This window comes from Lithobates pipiens, unplaced genomic scaffold, assembly GCF_037356315.1.
Source record: "Lithobates pipiens isolate NorthernLeopardFrog02 unplaced genomic scaffold, aLitPip1_a1.2 Scaffold_10, whole genome shotgun sequence".
NCBI classification, from domain to species: domain Eukaryota; kingdom Metazoa; phylum Chordata; class Amphibia; order Anura; family Ranidae; genus Lithobates; species Lithobates pipiens.
The window spans coordinates 168571233-168584814 of record NW_027507686.1 but is presented as its reverse complement, the minus strand read 5'-3'; the positions used below and the strand labels follow the sequence as shown (position 1 = coordinate 168584814).

Sequence of the window (13582 nt, the reverse complement as noted above, 5' to 3'; positions counted from 1 at the left end):
GCTGGGTTGACTCTGCTGACACAATATAAGGGGATGTTCATATTTGAAGGGTTAGAAGTTGGGAGGTGAAGGGATGATGTTCCCTTGGATGATGCATAGGAGAAATGGCACCCACATTTCTGGGACTAGGGGAGATGTTTTTTGTTTTGTTGTTTTTGATATTTTATGTTTATGCTTTGAATATCTGTGTGTGAAAATAGGTGCTTATCAGTTACCATAACTCACGGTTCACACAGGGGCGGCTTCAAAGTCGTCCGACTCTAAAACCGCCCTGCACAGCGTGACTTCAGCACGGCTTGCAAACGACTTCTTTAATAGAAGTCAATGCCGCTCCGAAGTCGCCCCAAAGTAGTCACTTGAGTAGTCACTAGACTTGAGTCGCTCCTATTAGAACGGTTCCATTGTACTACATGGAGCACGACTTGTCAGTTGGCTAAGTCACCTGACAGGTCTCCCCTGTGTGAACCGGGACTTATAGTCCTGGTTCACACAGGGGTGACCTGTCAGGCCTGTCAGGCGACTTAGCCGACTGACAAGTCGTGCTCCATGCAGTGCAATGGAACTGTTCTAATAGCAGCAAGCCTGTGTGAATATGAGTGAGTCCGTGTGAACCGAGACTTATGGTCTTGGTGGCAGACAAATTCTAGTCTGATGTCAAATCATTATACAGGACAATATGAGGTTTGTTATTTTCAGTGTGCCAAGTCAACCATATTATTGAATAAAGACATAATATTAGTACTTAGATTCTTTTTTTTAATTTTACTGTATTTATCTTATAGTTTATGGTAATCCTAATAAACATTTTATTTCTGCAGTACAGGACGCAAGCAGCTTGTTCACACATCATGGGTTATAGCTTAGTACCTTTAGGTGATTGGACACTGACCAGCTTTTGAGGACATGTCCCTTTGTGGTGCCACCCCATAACCCTACCCCACTCTGTGACTCCTCAATTTATTTTTTGCTAGTGTCTGCAGGTGATGGACCTCTTCTCTTTCCTGGAGAAACCAGCTTCACTACTTCGCTTTTTTCTTTTATTATTTTCCTTAAGACTTCTTCAGTCAACCCTCACTGTCTATAGAAGCAGGTTATCTGGTTCGGTGCAACCTTGGTAAAACCTGGGAAGCCATACCCAGACCCCATGATGTGAGGATGGCCTGTAACGCTGTTTCAGGTACTGGATCCTAACCTAATTATGGAAGGAAAGCAGAATGATTACCTCAGTACTGGCTCTGTTCACACCTATGCACGTTTTTGTGAGTCACATGCAGGGCAGTCCATTCATTTCCATGGGCTGTCCTATGTGTAAAAATGACATAATAGATGTGCATGGCCCTCTTTTTTTTCCTTTTAATCGTTTTGCACCATAAATGCATGGTACTTTGTTACCATAAATTTTTTCTTGTGCATTATTAACCCCATCCCACAACCACCTCCTGGACCTTAAGAGGTTCTAAATGCCGGGAGGTGGAGGCAGGCATTTCGATTATGTGACTGCTATGATTGGCAGTCACATGATTGCAAAGCTCCCGATCGTAAGTATGCATCAGGAGCTTTCCTGTGCCCACTGGTTACTGTGGTGGGTGCATAAAGGGGGCTTGCACTCAGCACAGTTATGTGTTTACATAGGGCCGCATACAGTTTTCATACCCCTTAAAATTTTCCACATTTTTTCATGTTACAACCAAAAACTTAAGTGTATTTTATTGGGATTTTATGTGATAGACCAACACAATGTGGCACATAATTTTGGAAGTGGAAGGAAAATGATAAATGGTTTTCAAAAAATGTTTACACATAAATATCTGAAAAGTGTGGTTTGCATTTGTATTCAGCCTCTGAGTCAATACTTTGTAGAACCACCTTTTGCTGCAATTACAGCTGCAAATCTTTTTGGGTATGTCTCTACCAGCTTTGCTAGAAAGTGACATTTTTGCCCATTCTTTGCAAAATAGCTCAAGCTCTGTCAGATTGGATGGAGAGCGTCTGTGAACAGCAATTTTTAAGTCTTGTCACAGATTCTCAATTGGATTTTGGTCTGGCCTTTGACTGGGCCATTCATACGTATGAATATGCTTTGATCTAAACCATTCCATTGTACCTTTGGCTGTATGTTAAGGATTGTTGTCCTGCTGGAAGGTGGACCTCCGCCCCAGTCTCATGTCTTTTGCAAACTCTAACAGGTTTTCTTCTAAGATTGCCCTGTATTTGGCTACATCCATCTTCCCATCAACTTTGACCTTCCCATAAACTCTGACCAGCTTCCCTGTCCCTGCTGAAGAAAAACATCCCCACAACATGATGCTGCCACCACCATATTTCACGTTTGGTAATGGTGTGTTCAAACTGATGTGCAGTGTTAGTTTTCTGCCACACGTAGGGTTTTGCTTTTAGACCAAAATTTACATTTTGGTCCCATCTGACTAGAGCACCTTCTTCCACATGTTTGCTGTGTCCCCCACATAGCTTCTCACAAAACTGCAAACGGGACCTCTTATGGCTTTCTTTCAACAATGGCTTACTTCTTGCCAGTCTTCCATAAAGGCCAGATTTGTGGAGTGCACAACTAATAGTTGTTCTGTGGACAGATTCTCCCACCTGAACTGTGGATTTCTGCAGCTCCTCCAGAGTTACCATGGGGGCTCTTGGCTGCTTCTCTGATTAATGCCCTCCTTGCCCGGCCTGTCAGTTTATGTGGACGGCCATGTCTTGGTAGGTTTGCAGTTGTGCCATACTCTTTCCACTTTCGGATGATGGATTGAACAGTGCTCCGTGAGATGTTCAAAGCTTGGGATGTTTTTTTTATAACCTAACCCTGCTTTAAACTTCTCCGCAACTTTATCCCTGACCTGTCTGGTGTGTTCCTTGGCCTTCATTATTCTGTTTGTTCACTAAGGTTATACTGAGATTAAATTACACACAGGTGGACTCCATTTACTAATTAGGTGACTTCAGAGTAAAGGGGGCTGAATATAAAAACACAGCACACTTTTCAGATATTTATTTGCAAAAAAAATTGAAAACCATTTGTAACGTTCCTTATGCTTCACAATTATGTGTCACTTTGTATTGGACTATCACATATAATCCCAATAAAACACATTTATGTTTTTGGCTGTAACATGAAAATTTCATGGAGTATGAATACTTTTTGAAGGCACTGTATATGCGGCCTCTTGGTGTTAAAGCTGTCCTTAATTATCAATGGGATCACTGCATGCCTCTAAAAGGGGTGCACGTTATGTGTGTGTTGGATAATTCACAATATTGCTCATGATCCCCATTGCACAAATTTGAACCTAGCCCTTAAGAGGACTTTCACCCTCATCATAAAATTTGCAAATGTTTAGTAATAGCAGTCTACAAATACTTATACATCATTGCAGGCGTTTTATTCTTTGCATACCTTCTTTTTCTTTCCATTCTTCTAATGGTGGCTTTTTTTCACTAAGGGTGGATAAACTCATCTCCGTTTAATTCCTAGAACTCTGCTCAGAACTCTGGGTCTAGTTCCTGGAACTTCCTAGAATGTATATGTGAGGTCCTGGTTACATCACCTGTGCCTCACTCATCCAGGAAGTCGAAAAAAAGTAATTGTAAGTAGAAGCAAAAAATGTTTACATAGCTAATGGATGTAAGATGATTTTAGATCTGCATGCAGAGCTGTATGCTGATGTGAATTTTAGTGAAAGGGGGGTGATTCTTCTTCATTGTCTAATCAACAGGCTGATGATGGGTTCAGTACCAAGCTGTATTGCTTAAATGCAAAGGAGAACATTTAGACCACAAATATGACTATGCCAGTTGGCAAACGTGTTTTAATCGTGACTAGCTGAACAGTATTACAGAGAATTTGGCAGGTGGGATAGTTTACATATAGATACATCTACTGTGTGTTTAGCTGTTTGCCTGAAGTTCAGCTTTAGGCCTAGATTTCTACCTTGTTTCAATATAAAGTTAAGATTCATACAAATATGTTTTTTTTTTTCTGTATCCCTGATGTACAGAGTTCAGTATTGTGTTTAGTTGCCGTGGTTTGTTCATTTGCAAAATTAACCAGTCATTAAATCTTATTTCAGACAAGTATTTACTTAGTAGTTGCACTTTCCAAAACCATAAAAAAGAGATGAAACACTAATGCTGGCCAAACATATGGCAATTTTCAGGCAACTGTAACCTGAACTTATCACTTTCTCTTGCACCCCTTGCATGTTGTGGTCATTTAATGTCATCACCTGAAAAATACTACACAAGCCCCTGCAGAAAGAGGAAGACTATATTTACTGCTCTGACTGCCCGTGCTGCCAATCCTCATGTTATTGAAGCGCAACGACTTTGCCTGCAATGCACGCTGTGTTTACTTCCACTGATCTCTATTCTCTGCTTAGCCCTGTAGTAAAATAGGGACAGGAAGATAGAACCTCAATGTGCGGCTGGGGAAACAGGCATTTTACACTTCTTGAAGTGTTGAATGCTGAAGATTCTGATGGGAGCTGTAGTGCTTCAAAGGAGTCAAAATTGGCAGCACAGGCTGCCAGGAAGGTAAGCATAATACATGTTATTTGGAAAAAAGCAGCAGGTATGTTTAAGATTTTTTTGGGGGTTATGAAAGTGTTGCTAAACCACAACCTTGTACTTTCCAATTCACGGCAAAGTAGGAGGATTTCTGCAGGGAGACTGAGGGGTCCAAGGAACTAAAAGAAATTGCAGGTATAGAGGCTTACAGGGCTTTCACCCTTTCCTCAATGGAGGGCTCTGTACCTGAGCAGCCGATCAACAAGCCTGAGCACTGTGACTTAGAAGCAGAGAAGGATCCTTAGCCCTGTGTAAGCTGTGTTGCGTTGCAACTCGCAAAGTACTTTTGGGGGGGGGGGGGGTGAACTTAAGGTTGGGAAGCATATGACAAGTAGGCACTCCTTACTTTCCGATCACTAAAGCAAACCTAAATTCCAGGTTTGTTTTAAAATGCATTCATGTTTATGCAGCCGCTGGCTGAGTGCTATGCCTGAGGTTGCTTGGATCGAGCGTGCCCATCCAGCTGGTGTACATAAATATCTCTATAATGCTAACAAATGTGGCTCCTGGTTTCCAACAAGCCTAGTATAGGCTGTAGTGATAGGAAATCCTTTATCAAGAACAACGTTTACTTTGTGTGATATTCTGTTCTGTGAGTTGTGGTGAACCGTTCAGGCAGAAACAAAACTGTTATAATGCAAATTAGATTTTCTTCGTTTCAGCCAGTACAAAGTTTTCTGCTCTATAGAATATACCTTTTCATTTCTTTTATCTTTATAGCAGATTTATATTGATAGGTGGGAATGCATACATATTATAATTAACACCACGCTGCCAATTAAATTGAAGGCATCTACTTTTGTATTTTATTTTGGGACAAATGTTTAAGAAGTATGATGGGTTAGAAAAAACTAAACACTAAACTCTATTGTTTATTTATTTTTTCGATAGAGAAGGCTAGGCTTGATGTCTGCCATAGTCCGTGTACAAGATTTCCTTTGTGTTCCTCTCTTGGTGGCACCCTATGATACACAATATGATAGTCTATCACCAAGGCAGGAAGAGAGGGTTCCAACCCCCTTTCTACTCACAATACTAACATTTTATATTGCAGCCTGTATTTCTGTTTGAAAATACAGAACAACAACATGACAGAGGTTTGGCTCCTTGTAGGAACAAAAAATATAATAAAAATTGGCAGGGATTAAAGCCCATTCACACCACGTCACACACTTTATAGCAGTGATTCTCAACCAGGGTTCCTCCAGAGGTTGCTAGGGGTTCCTTCAGCATTGGCCAATTTCTGCCTCTCAGATAAGTTCCCACTGACACCATTGATCTTTTTAGCTATCTGTAAGGAGATAATTCTTCCCAATGACCACATGTGTAAGGACCATTCTTCTCACTGGCCATCACACTAATGTATCATGAGTTGTAGAGTTCTAATTTTTAGCAGGGGTTCGTCGTGACCAGAGAACTATTTCAAGGGTTCCTCTGTGCTGAAAAGGTTGAGAGGCTGCTTTACAGTGTGCACAACGGGCGTGATAGTGTGTGTTGTTACCTTGCATTCCAGTGGTTTGTTTTTTCCAAACATTAATGATAACGGTGCATTAAAATGTGTTACAGAATATCGGAATGTGCTAGACAGAAATTCAACATGTTTGGCGCAGACTTGTGCAGCGTGTTGCTGTGAACTGAGGCTATAGAACCTAAGACAAATAGCCTTACATTGGTACTGTGTTTAGGCAATGCTGCGGGTTTAAAGGAGCCCTTAGGCTTTACCCTCTTTACAATAGTATATTTCATTATGGCCATTACACTTTTTCAGTTTTATTTAGTAATGTAATGTTCAGTTGCTATAGCAACCAATCGTAATTAATCTTTCTGCAATCCCATTAAAGTAAACTAAAGTCTCATTGGACATTACACTGTCGTCCAGCTTTGCTCTCTGTAATAACTGACTAAATAAACCCAGCTGTTCACTGTCAAGTAGATTCAATGAGGCTGCGAATCTTTAATCATTGTATCACGTAAAAGCATATTCCTGTTTGTGTGCACATTGACTATTCAAAGTGAACACAACTTAAATTTATTGATTGAAGATTTTCAGCTCCTCCTCCATTTATCAGCCCTCATGAATAACTTGTTTTACTAAAGAATTAGGGAGGGGAGGACTCTGCATCTGAGCCGCTGCAGCCACAGTGCAAAGGGAATGGCATTCCTGCTGTGGAAAATGTACAGGAACGCTGTTCCCGTGTGTTCCTGTAGGACTCAAGCCCTGCTTTGGGTACTCCAGTTCCCTCGCAAGTCCAGTCAAGTGGCCCATTGAACCAGTGAATCAGCTCACCATCCATGCCCACCTGGTTTTTCAAAGCAGCCTCACCAGTGCCCATCAGTGCTGCCTAATCAGTGCCCATCAGTGCTGCCTCACAAGTGCAGTGCCCATCAGTGCAGCCTCACCAATGCCCATCAGTGCAGCCTGACCAGTGCCCATCAGTGTAGCCTGATCAGTGCAGCCTGACCAGTGCCCATCAGTGCAGCCTGACCAGTGCCCATCAATGCAGCCTTACTTGTGCCCATCAATGCAGCCTCCCCAGTGCCCATAAATGCACCCAGAGAGTGTTGAGGGCTATTTCCTATTTTGAGGTTGCTGGGTGGAGGGCAGGGCACCTGGGCAGGGTAAATAGGGTGTATAGGGAATGGGATGTAGTGGTCAGCTGGGGTTGTCCGGGTCTGCGTCTCTCGCTCACCTCAGCAATGATGACAGCTCAGCAGGTCCTTGCACTGCCTCTTGTGGGGGGGGGGGGGGAGATGACACCTTCCAAGTTGCAGCCAGGCCAGCGCCTATCCTGAGACAGTCATGTGTGTCTCCTGGTGAGCCCTGGCTGCCTCTGTCTGCCACTAGTCCCAAGATTCCAGTAGTGTAGTGGAGGGGTAATCTGCTCGTCTCACTGAAATTATGCTGGCTGCTCTCTTAGTCGGTTCTTCTTCTCTAGCAGCCACTCCATGCAGCACCCAGCCCCGAACCTGAGCCAGTCATGTGACACATCCCCTGGTGCGCCAAATGCCCTGCTTCTGCCTGCATCTGAGACTCCTGGGAGTTGTAGTTTGCTGCGCTGCTCAGTTCCACCCTCCACCACCATTAACTTGAGCACGATCCGGACTACAATTCCCAGAATTCAGCGCAGAAGCCAACCAGTTGGCGGATGACTTCTACCCTCCACAGGGAAAAAAAAATAGCAGACAGGCAGCCCCGTGGCCATTTTTAGGTAGGCGGCCTGGGGCAAATTTCCACCCTTCCCCCCGGCCCAGCCTACCCCTGCCCATAGGGTAGATTTCCCTTCACTTACTGCTCCAACAAGAAATGAGAGGAAGTTTCCACACTGGAAGATTTCTCCTCTGTTACTGTTCTGGTGTCAACCCAAAATTTGGGATTGTCTTTTACATTCACATTTGAAAGTTAATTAACAGTTAACAGTTAAGAGGACGAATAGAGAGGGTCAATCTCCCTAACGGGGCACAGACAGCAATAAATACTGACAGGTGTTCTTATCCCTCTTCTCTCTAACCAAAAGTTTTGCCTTTAGTTACACTTTAAAGCGGTGTTGTACTCACATTTTTAAAACCTCACAAGCCATAGTGTTTCTCCCAAAGATGGCAAAACTAACCTTTATAAAAATCCGATCGCCGTAATTAACTTTTAATTTACATTTCAAAGGTGACTTCCGGGCTCTCCTCCCGTGGGAGTAGGCGTGGTTATCGCCTTTCCCCGACTCCGCAAAGTCCCCTGGGAGGTTTCTCACATTGTTCCCATGAATAAGTGGGGAACGCTGTCCTGCCGAAATCTCGTGAGATTTTGGCGTCACATGACGCCGGTCATGTGACGAGGGCATCTCAGAAGGCACCATTTTATGGCACTACTCGCTGCTATCAATGAGCATGCGCGGGATCGAGGGGTGAATGCTGGGAGCACAGCATCACCGCATCCCGGAAGGAAATGCTTGTGGACTTCAAATGCCCACAAACAATATGGAAACAGCCGGCATGAAGTTTTAAAACTGTTTCTTCCACATGAAATCGGCAAAGCCGGGGAGTAAAGAGCCACAAGTAGTGAGTACAAAAACACATTAGTAAACGCATAACAAAGACACTGGAAAAAAATAAAAACATTTGGCAGCGGAATCCCGCTTTAACTTCCACTTTAAGTAAACTTTAAAATGTATGTATGAAACTTTTTTTTGCGGTCTCTCCATTGACCATTGTCACTGAAACAGTATATGAGGAGAAAAACAAAAATTGTACTTGCAGATCAAGAGGTTAGGCAAATCCTTCAGTGGGGACACCTGTTTCTGTGACAGTGCTTTTAAGAGGGGTATTCCATTCACTTCAGAGAGACTTCCTCTCATTTCCTGTGGCATCGTGAAGGGGAATCACCACAACAATGCACAGGCAGAAAAAAAAGTCCCTATTCTATCTAAAACATTGTGAATGTGCATGCACTTTAAAGGATCACCTTCAAAGAAAAAACTAATAAAAGCAAACATTTTTGCAAGAAAAATAAAAAGTGCATTTATTATTTTTTCCTATAGGAGCCTGCACACCCTCCTTCCAGCTTCCTACCTGTATTTCTGTACAGTCTTCCAGTTAGAAAGCTGTAGGAAGAGTGAATAGAGTATAAGCGCACTTGTAGTCCATTGAGAACTACACTACTGTTTGTCACAGTGGGAGACTGGAGCTGGCCCCATTCATACCTGAGCGTTTTGTAGCTTGAAGCAGTGGCGTAACTAGAACCTTCAGGGCCCCGATGCAAGAAACCATGAAGGGCCCCCCTGAACCCCAGCCAGGGCCCTTCAATCCGAGTCCAGCGGTGGAACTCCAGGGCGTGGTCACAGGTATGACCTTTGTGAGCCCTGTAGTTCCACCACTGACATCAGTAGTTTTTATTTATTTATTTATTTTATTTTTAGGTGCCCCATTGGGGGACTGTCCCTAGGCAGGATGGGGTCCCCGTCCCCAGAAGAGATGAGGTCCTTTTCTCCAGGGCAGATGAAGTTACTGCACCCAGGTGAGAAGGGGTCCTTGTCCCCAGGGGAGGTGCGGGTCCCTGTCCCCACGTGAGAAGGGGTCCCTGTCCCCATGTGAGAAGGGGTCCCTGTCCCCAGGGGGAGATGGAGGGGGTATGTAATGGTGTGTGGGGTCCTCTCACTCACCATGACCAAGCTGTAGGCTGCGCACTCATCCATGTTGGCCTGGGCTCCATCCAGTGTGCTGGACGGGCAATCAGCATATCTCCCAGAAAGACCTTTCATCATCTATGCTGCTGCTGGCCATATGTAGAGGGGGCTGCATGGGCCCCCTGCATCACAGGGCCCAGTTGCGGTCGCGACTGCTGCACCCCCTATAGTTACGCCCCTGGCTTGAAGCCTGAAGCTACAAAACGCTGGAGGGGCAAAAATCTATTATTCTCAATGGAGATGGTTCACATCTCCACTCCATGTCGCCTAAAGCTCAAACAAGTTCTGGACCCTTGTTTGTCACTCAAATCGGGCAGATTTGAGCGTTTTTCTTCTTTTTACATTGGTGACCCTTTGCCCTGCACAAAATCGTGGCAAAATGCGGTAAAAAAATGCCGCAAAATCACGGTAAATATGCGGCAAAAAACGCTGTAAAATCGCGCAATTTTCTGCCTGAAAACGCTACGTTCAGGTGTGAATGGGGCCTTATAGTTTATTCAGTCATAGAGCCATGCTGATTTTAGATGTGACAGCGGCTGCGGGGGAGAAGAACATTGCCTGCTGTCATGGAGAAGGGGGGGATCTCAGGGGTTGAGAAAGGTGCTGGAACATGTTACATGGAATAGCCCAAATACTGGTACATGCTATAAAAGTGAGCTTAGCCTTTAAGGAGCACTTGTATGGAAAGCCTTATTAAAAGATCATATCTAAGCTGTTATTTTAAAAAATGGCCAAGTTCCTGGTTTGTGAGGTGTAGTAAATAAAGCTGTTTGGTTAAGGCAGAGCCATGTTAAGCCTGTGGATCCTCTTGTCAGGTATCGGTGATCCTGTACAAATTCTGCTCCAGGATAAAGTTGTTTGCAATGAAAAGATGGTGTGCAGTATTAACTGTTTTGTATATCTCAATTTCTTTCTTGAAGTGATACTAAAGGATACGTTTTCGTTTAAAAAAAAAAAACAGACCGGTCATACCCACCTGCTCTATGCAGTGGTTTTGCAAAGAGCAGCCCAGATCCTCCTCTTCTTGGGTCCCTCCTGCTGAGTGTCCCCACAACAAGCAGCTTGCTATGGGGGCACCGGAACCGCTGCTCTGTGTGTCCATTTATTCAGAGCCTCATTGGCTCATTGACTTTGACCACAGTGGGAGCCAATGGCAGACGCAGCTGTCTCTACCAATGAGGAGGGAGAGTCCCAGACAGCTCTGGACTGCTGCTGCTGCACACAGAATTTTTTTTATCTTAAAGCGGAGGTCCACCCTAAAATGGACCTCCGCTCATCGGAATCCCCCCCCCCTCCGGCGCCACAATCGGCACCTTTCAGGGGGGAGGGGGGTGCAGTTACCTGGATAATCCAGGTAACTGCACCCACTTCCGGGCTAGCTCTCTGCGGAACGGGGCGTATGTTACGCCCCCGTTCCGCAAGCGCCCGCCCCCTTGAGCAAGTGCCCCACTGCCTGCTGGGAAACACACAGCTCCCAGAGGCAGCGGGGACCGTCCGGATTGCGCCGCGCGGCTCGCGCATGCGCAGTAGGGAACCGGGAAATGAAGCCGAAAGGCTCCATTTCCTGATTCCCATACCCAAGATGGCGGCGGGACCCGGCAGCCGAGCGAGCGATCGGCTTCGGGTGCCGACATCGCGGGCGCGCTGGACAGGTAAGTGTCACTATTTAAAAGTCAGCAGCTGCAGTATTTGTAGCTGCTGGCTTTTAAAAAAAAAAAAAAAAAAACGCGGAGTCCCAGTGGACTCCCGCTTTAATGTATAGAATGCATTAAGATGAAAAAACCTGACTTTAGAACCCCTTTCTGAATAAATTTAAAGATATTCCTTCATGTTGTCAGACTTTAACAACCCTTCAACCTACTTCCTTTCACTTTTGGGGTCTCATTGACCAAACTTTCTGTGTATTTTTAGTTAGTCAGAAGGTTACACAGGCTAGACAAATGGGGATATTAAAAGGGGGCTGATCATAAAACTGAAAGCGATTGTTTTCCAGCAGTACAGTATAATACATGACAAGGGTTTTCTATTGAGTCAAACACACTGAAGGTTTGTCACTCGTGTAGATAATTGATCAGTAAATCTATTTGATAGCAGGGGGGATCCTGTTCTTGAGTGCAGTATGTCATAGCAACCGAGATGAACTCACTCTGCTGATGTCAAACAGGTATAGGATGGAATTTGATTGGTTGTTGTAGGTTATTACTTTAAAGAAGTATTCATTAAGGCCACCATTAACATTTATGTGTATAGCAGCTGCCATCAGTGAAATATGTAGGCTGAATCCCAGACATGGACCAAGCGCGCAGCAAAAAAATCTGAACATCCCGAATCTTCATCCATAGTTATGCTCTGGTCAGGATTTTTGCCCACTGGATTTCTTTAACCACTTCAGCCCCGGAAGAATTTACCCCCTTCCTGACCAGAGCCCTTTTTGCGATACGGCACTGCATCGCTTTAACTGGCAATTGTGCGATGTGGCTCCCAAACAAAAGTGACATATTTTTTTCCCCACAAATAAAGCTTTTGGTGGTATTTGATCACCCCTGTAGTTTTTATTTTTTGCGCTATAAACAAAAAAAGAGCGAAATTTTGAAAAAAAAAATACATTATTTTTTACTCTTTGCTATAATAAATATCCCCCAAAAATATATAAAAAAAACATTTTTTTCCTCAGTTTAGGTAGTCTTCTACATATTTTTTGCTCAAAAGTTATAGCCTTTACAAAATAGGGGATAGTTTTATGGCATTTCTATTAATAAATTTTTTTTTTTAAATGACGACGATCAGTGATTTTTATCGTGACTGCGACATTATGGTGGACACATTGGACATTTATGGGACCATTGTCAATTATACAGCAATCAGTGCTATACAAATGCACTGATTCCTGTGTAAATGACACTGGCAGTGAAGGGGTTAACCACTAGGTGGCAGTGTAGGGGTTAAGGGTGTCCTAAAGGCATGTTTCTAACTGTGAGGGGGCGTGGCTGTGTGTGACACATCACTGATGTCTGCTCCGATCACAGGGAGTAGAGATCAGTGACACTGTCACTAGGCAGAACGGAGAAATGCTTGTTTACATTAGCATCTCCCCGTTCTTCCTTCCCGTGAGGTGATCGCGGGTATCCCCGACTCACGGAGCTTGCCGCGGGCTCACTGGCCGCCTCTTAAAGGGCAACGTACAGTTACGTGTTTCTGCCTGTACGAGCCCTTCTGCTGACGTATATCGGCGTCAGGCGGTTGGCAAGCGGTTAACATGAACTTGTGCTTTGCCCATATAGGCCAAAGCAAAAGGTTAATTTTAATCCTCCTCCAATCAGCAGTATATATTGACAAAGTCCAGCCATACACGATTCGAACTGTTAATGGGCAGGCTGAATGTGCCCCAAATTGATTGATCAACTTGGGTACAACCAGCCTGCCGGATTTACTTGCGATCAGTCCTTCCCCCCCCCCCCCCCGCCGCCGGAAGAATACAATTGCTAAATCCCCTGACAACACAACGCAGCTCTGCTCGAAGTGTAAACTCTAATAAATAACTTCTTGTTTGCTCCCTTTTGGTCTGTTTAAAATACCATTGGAAGCATTTTGTTATCGCTTTGAGAAGTACAAACAAAACCCGTTTGATCATGTCAGAAATTCAAAGCTGCCCTGTGTCTTCTCCATATGTCCTGTGTTATTACAAGTTTTTATTTTGGACCACAGTTAATTAGCCTTTATGTTGTAGAGATCTGAAATTAGGAGTGGTTGAGTACATTAGATACTGGGCAGGGCTAACACCACTCAGTCCTAAAAAATGCTGCGTTGTCATCCCACAACATGACTTAGGA

General features: G+C 44.2%; 1 protein-coding gene across 2 annotated transcripts in view; it reads left to right on the top strand.

Annotated features, from left to right (window-relative positions):
• Positions 1-13582, top strand: part of LOC143935576 (inositol-trisphosphate 3-kinase B-like) — a 153926-nt gene that overhangs the window by 98760 nt on the left and 41584 nt on the right. The window contains exon 1 of one of the 2 annotated variants that reach the window (XM_077459561.1): positions 4390-4545. The exons of the other annotated variant lie outside the window; for it this stretch is intronic. Within the exon in view, the coding sequence (XP_077315687.1) occupies positions 4429-4545 (117 nt within the window). The 5' untranslated portion in view covers positions 4390-4428. Of the gene's footprint in view, positions 1-4389; positions 4546-13582 lie in introns of those variants that run through there. 2 annotated transcript variants of the gene reach the window in all.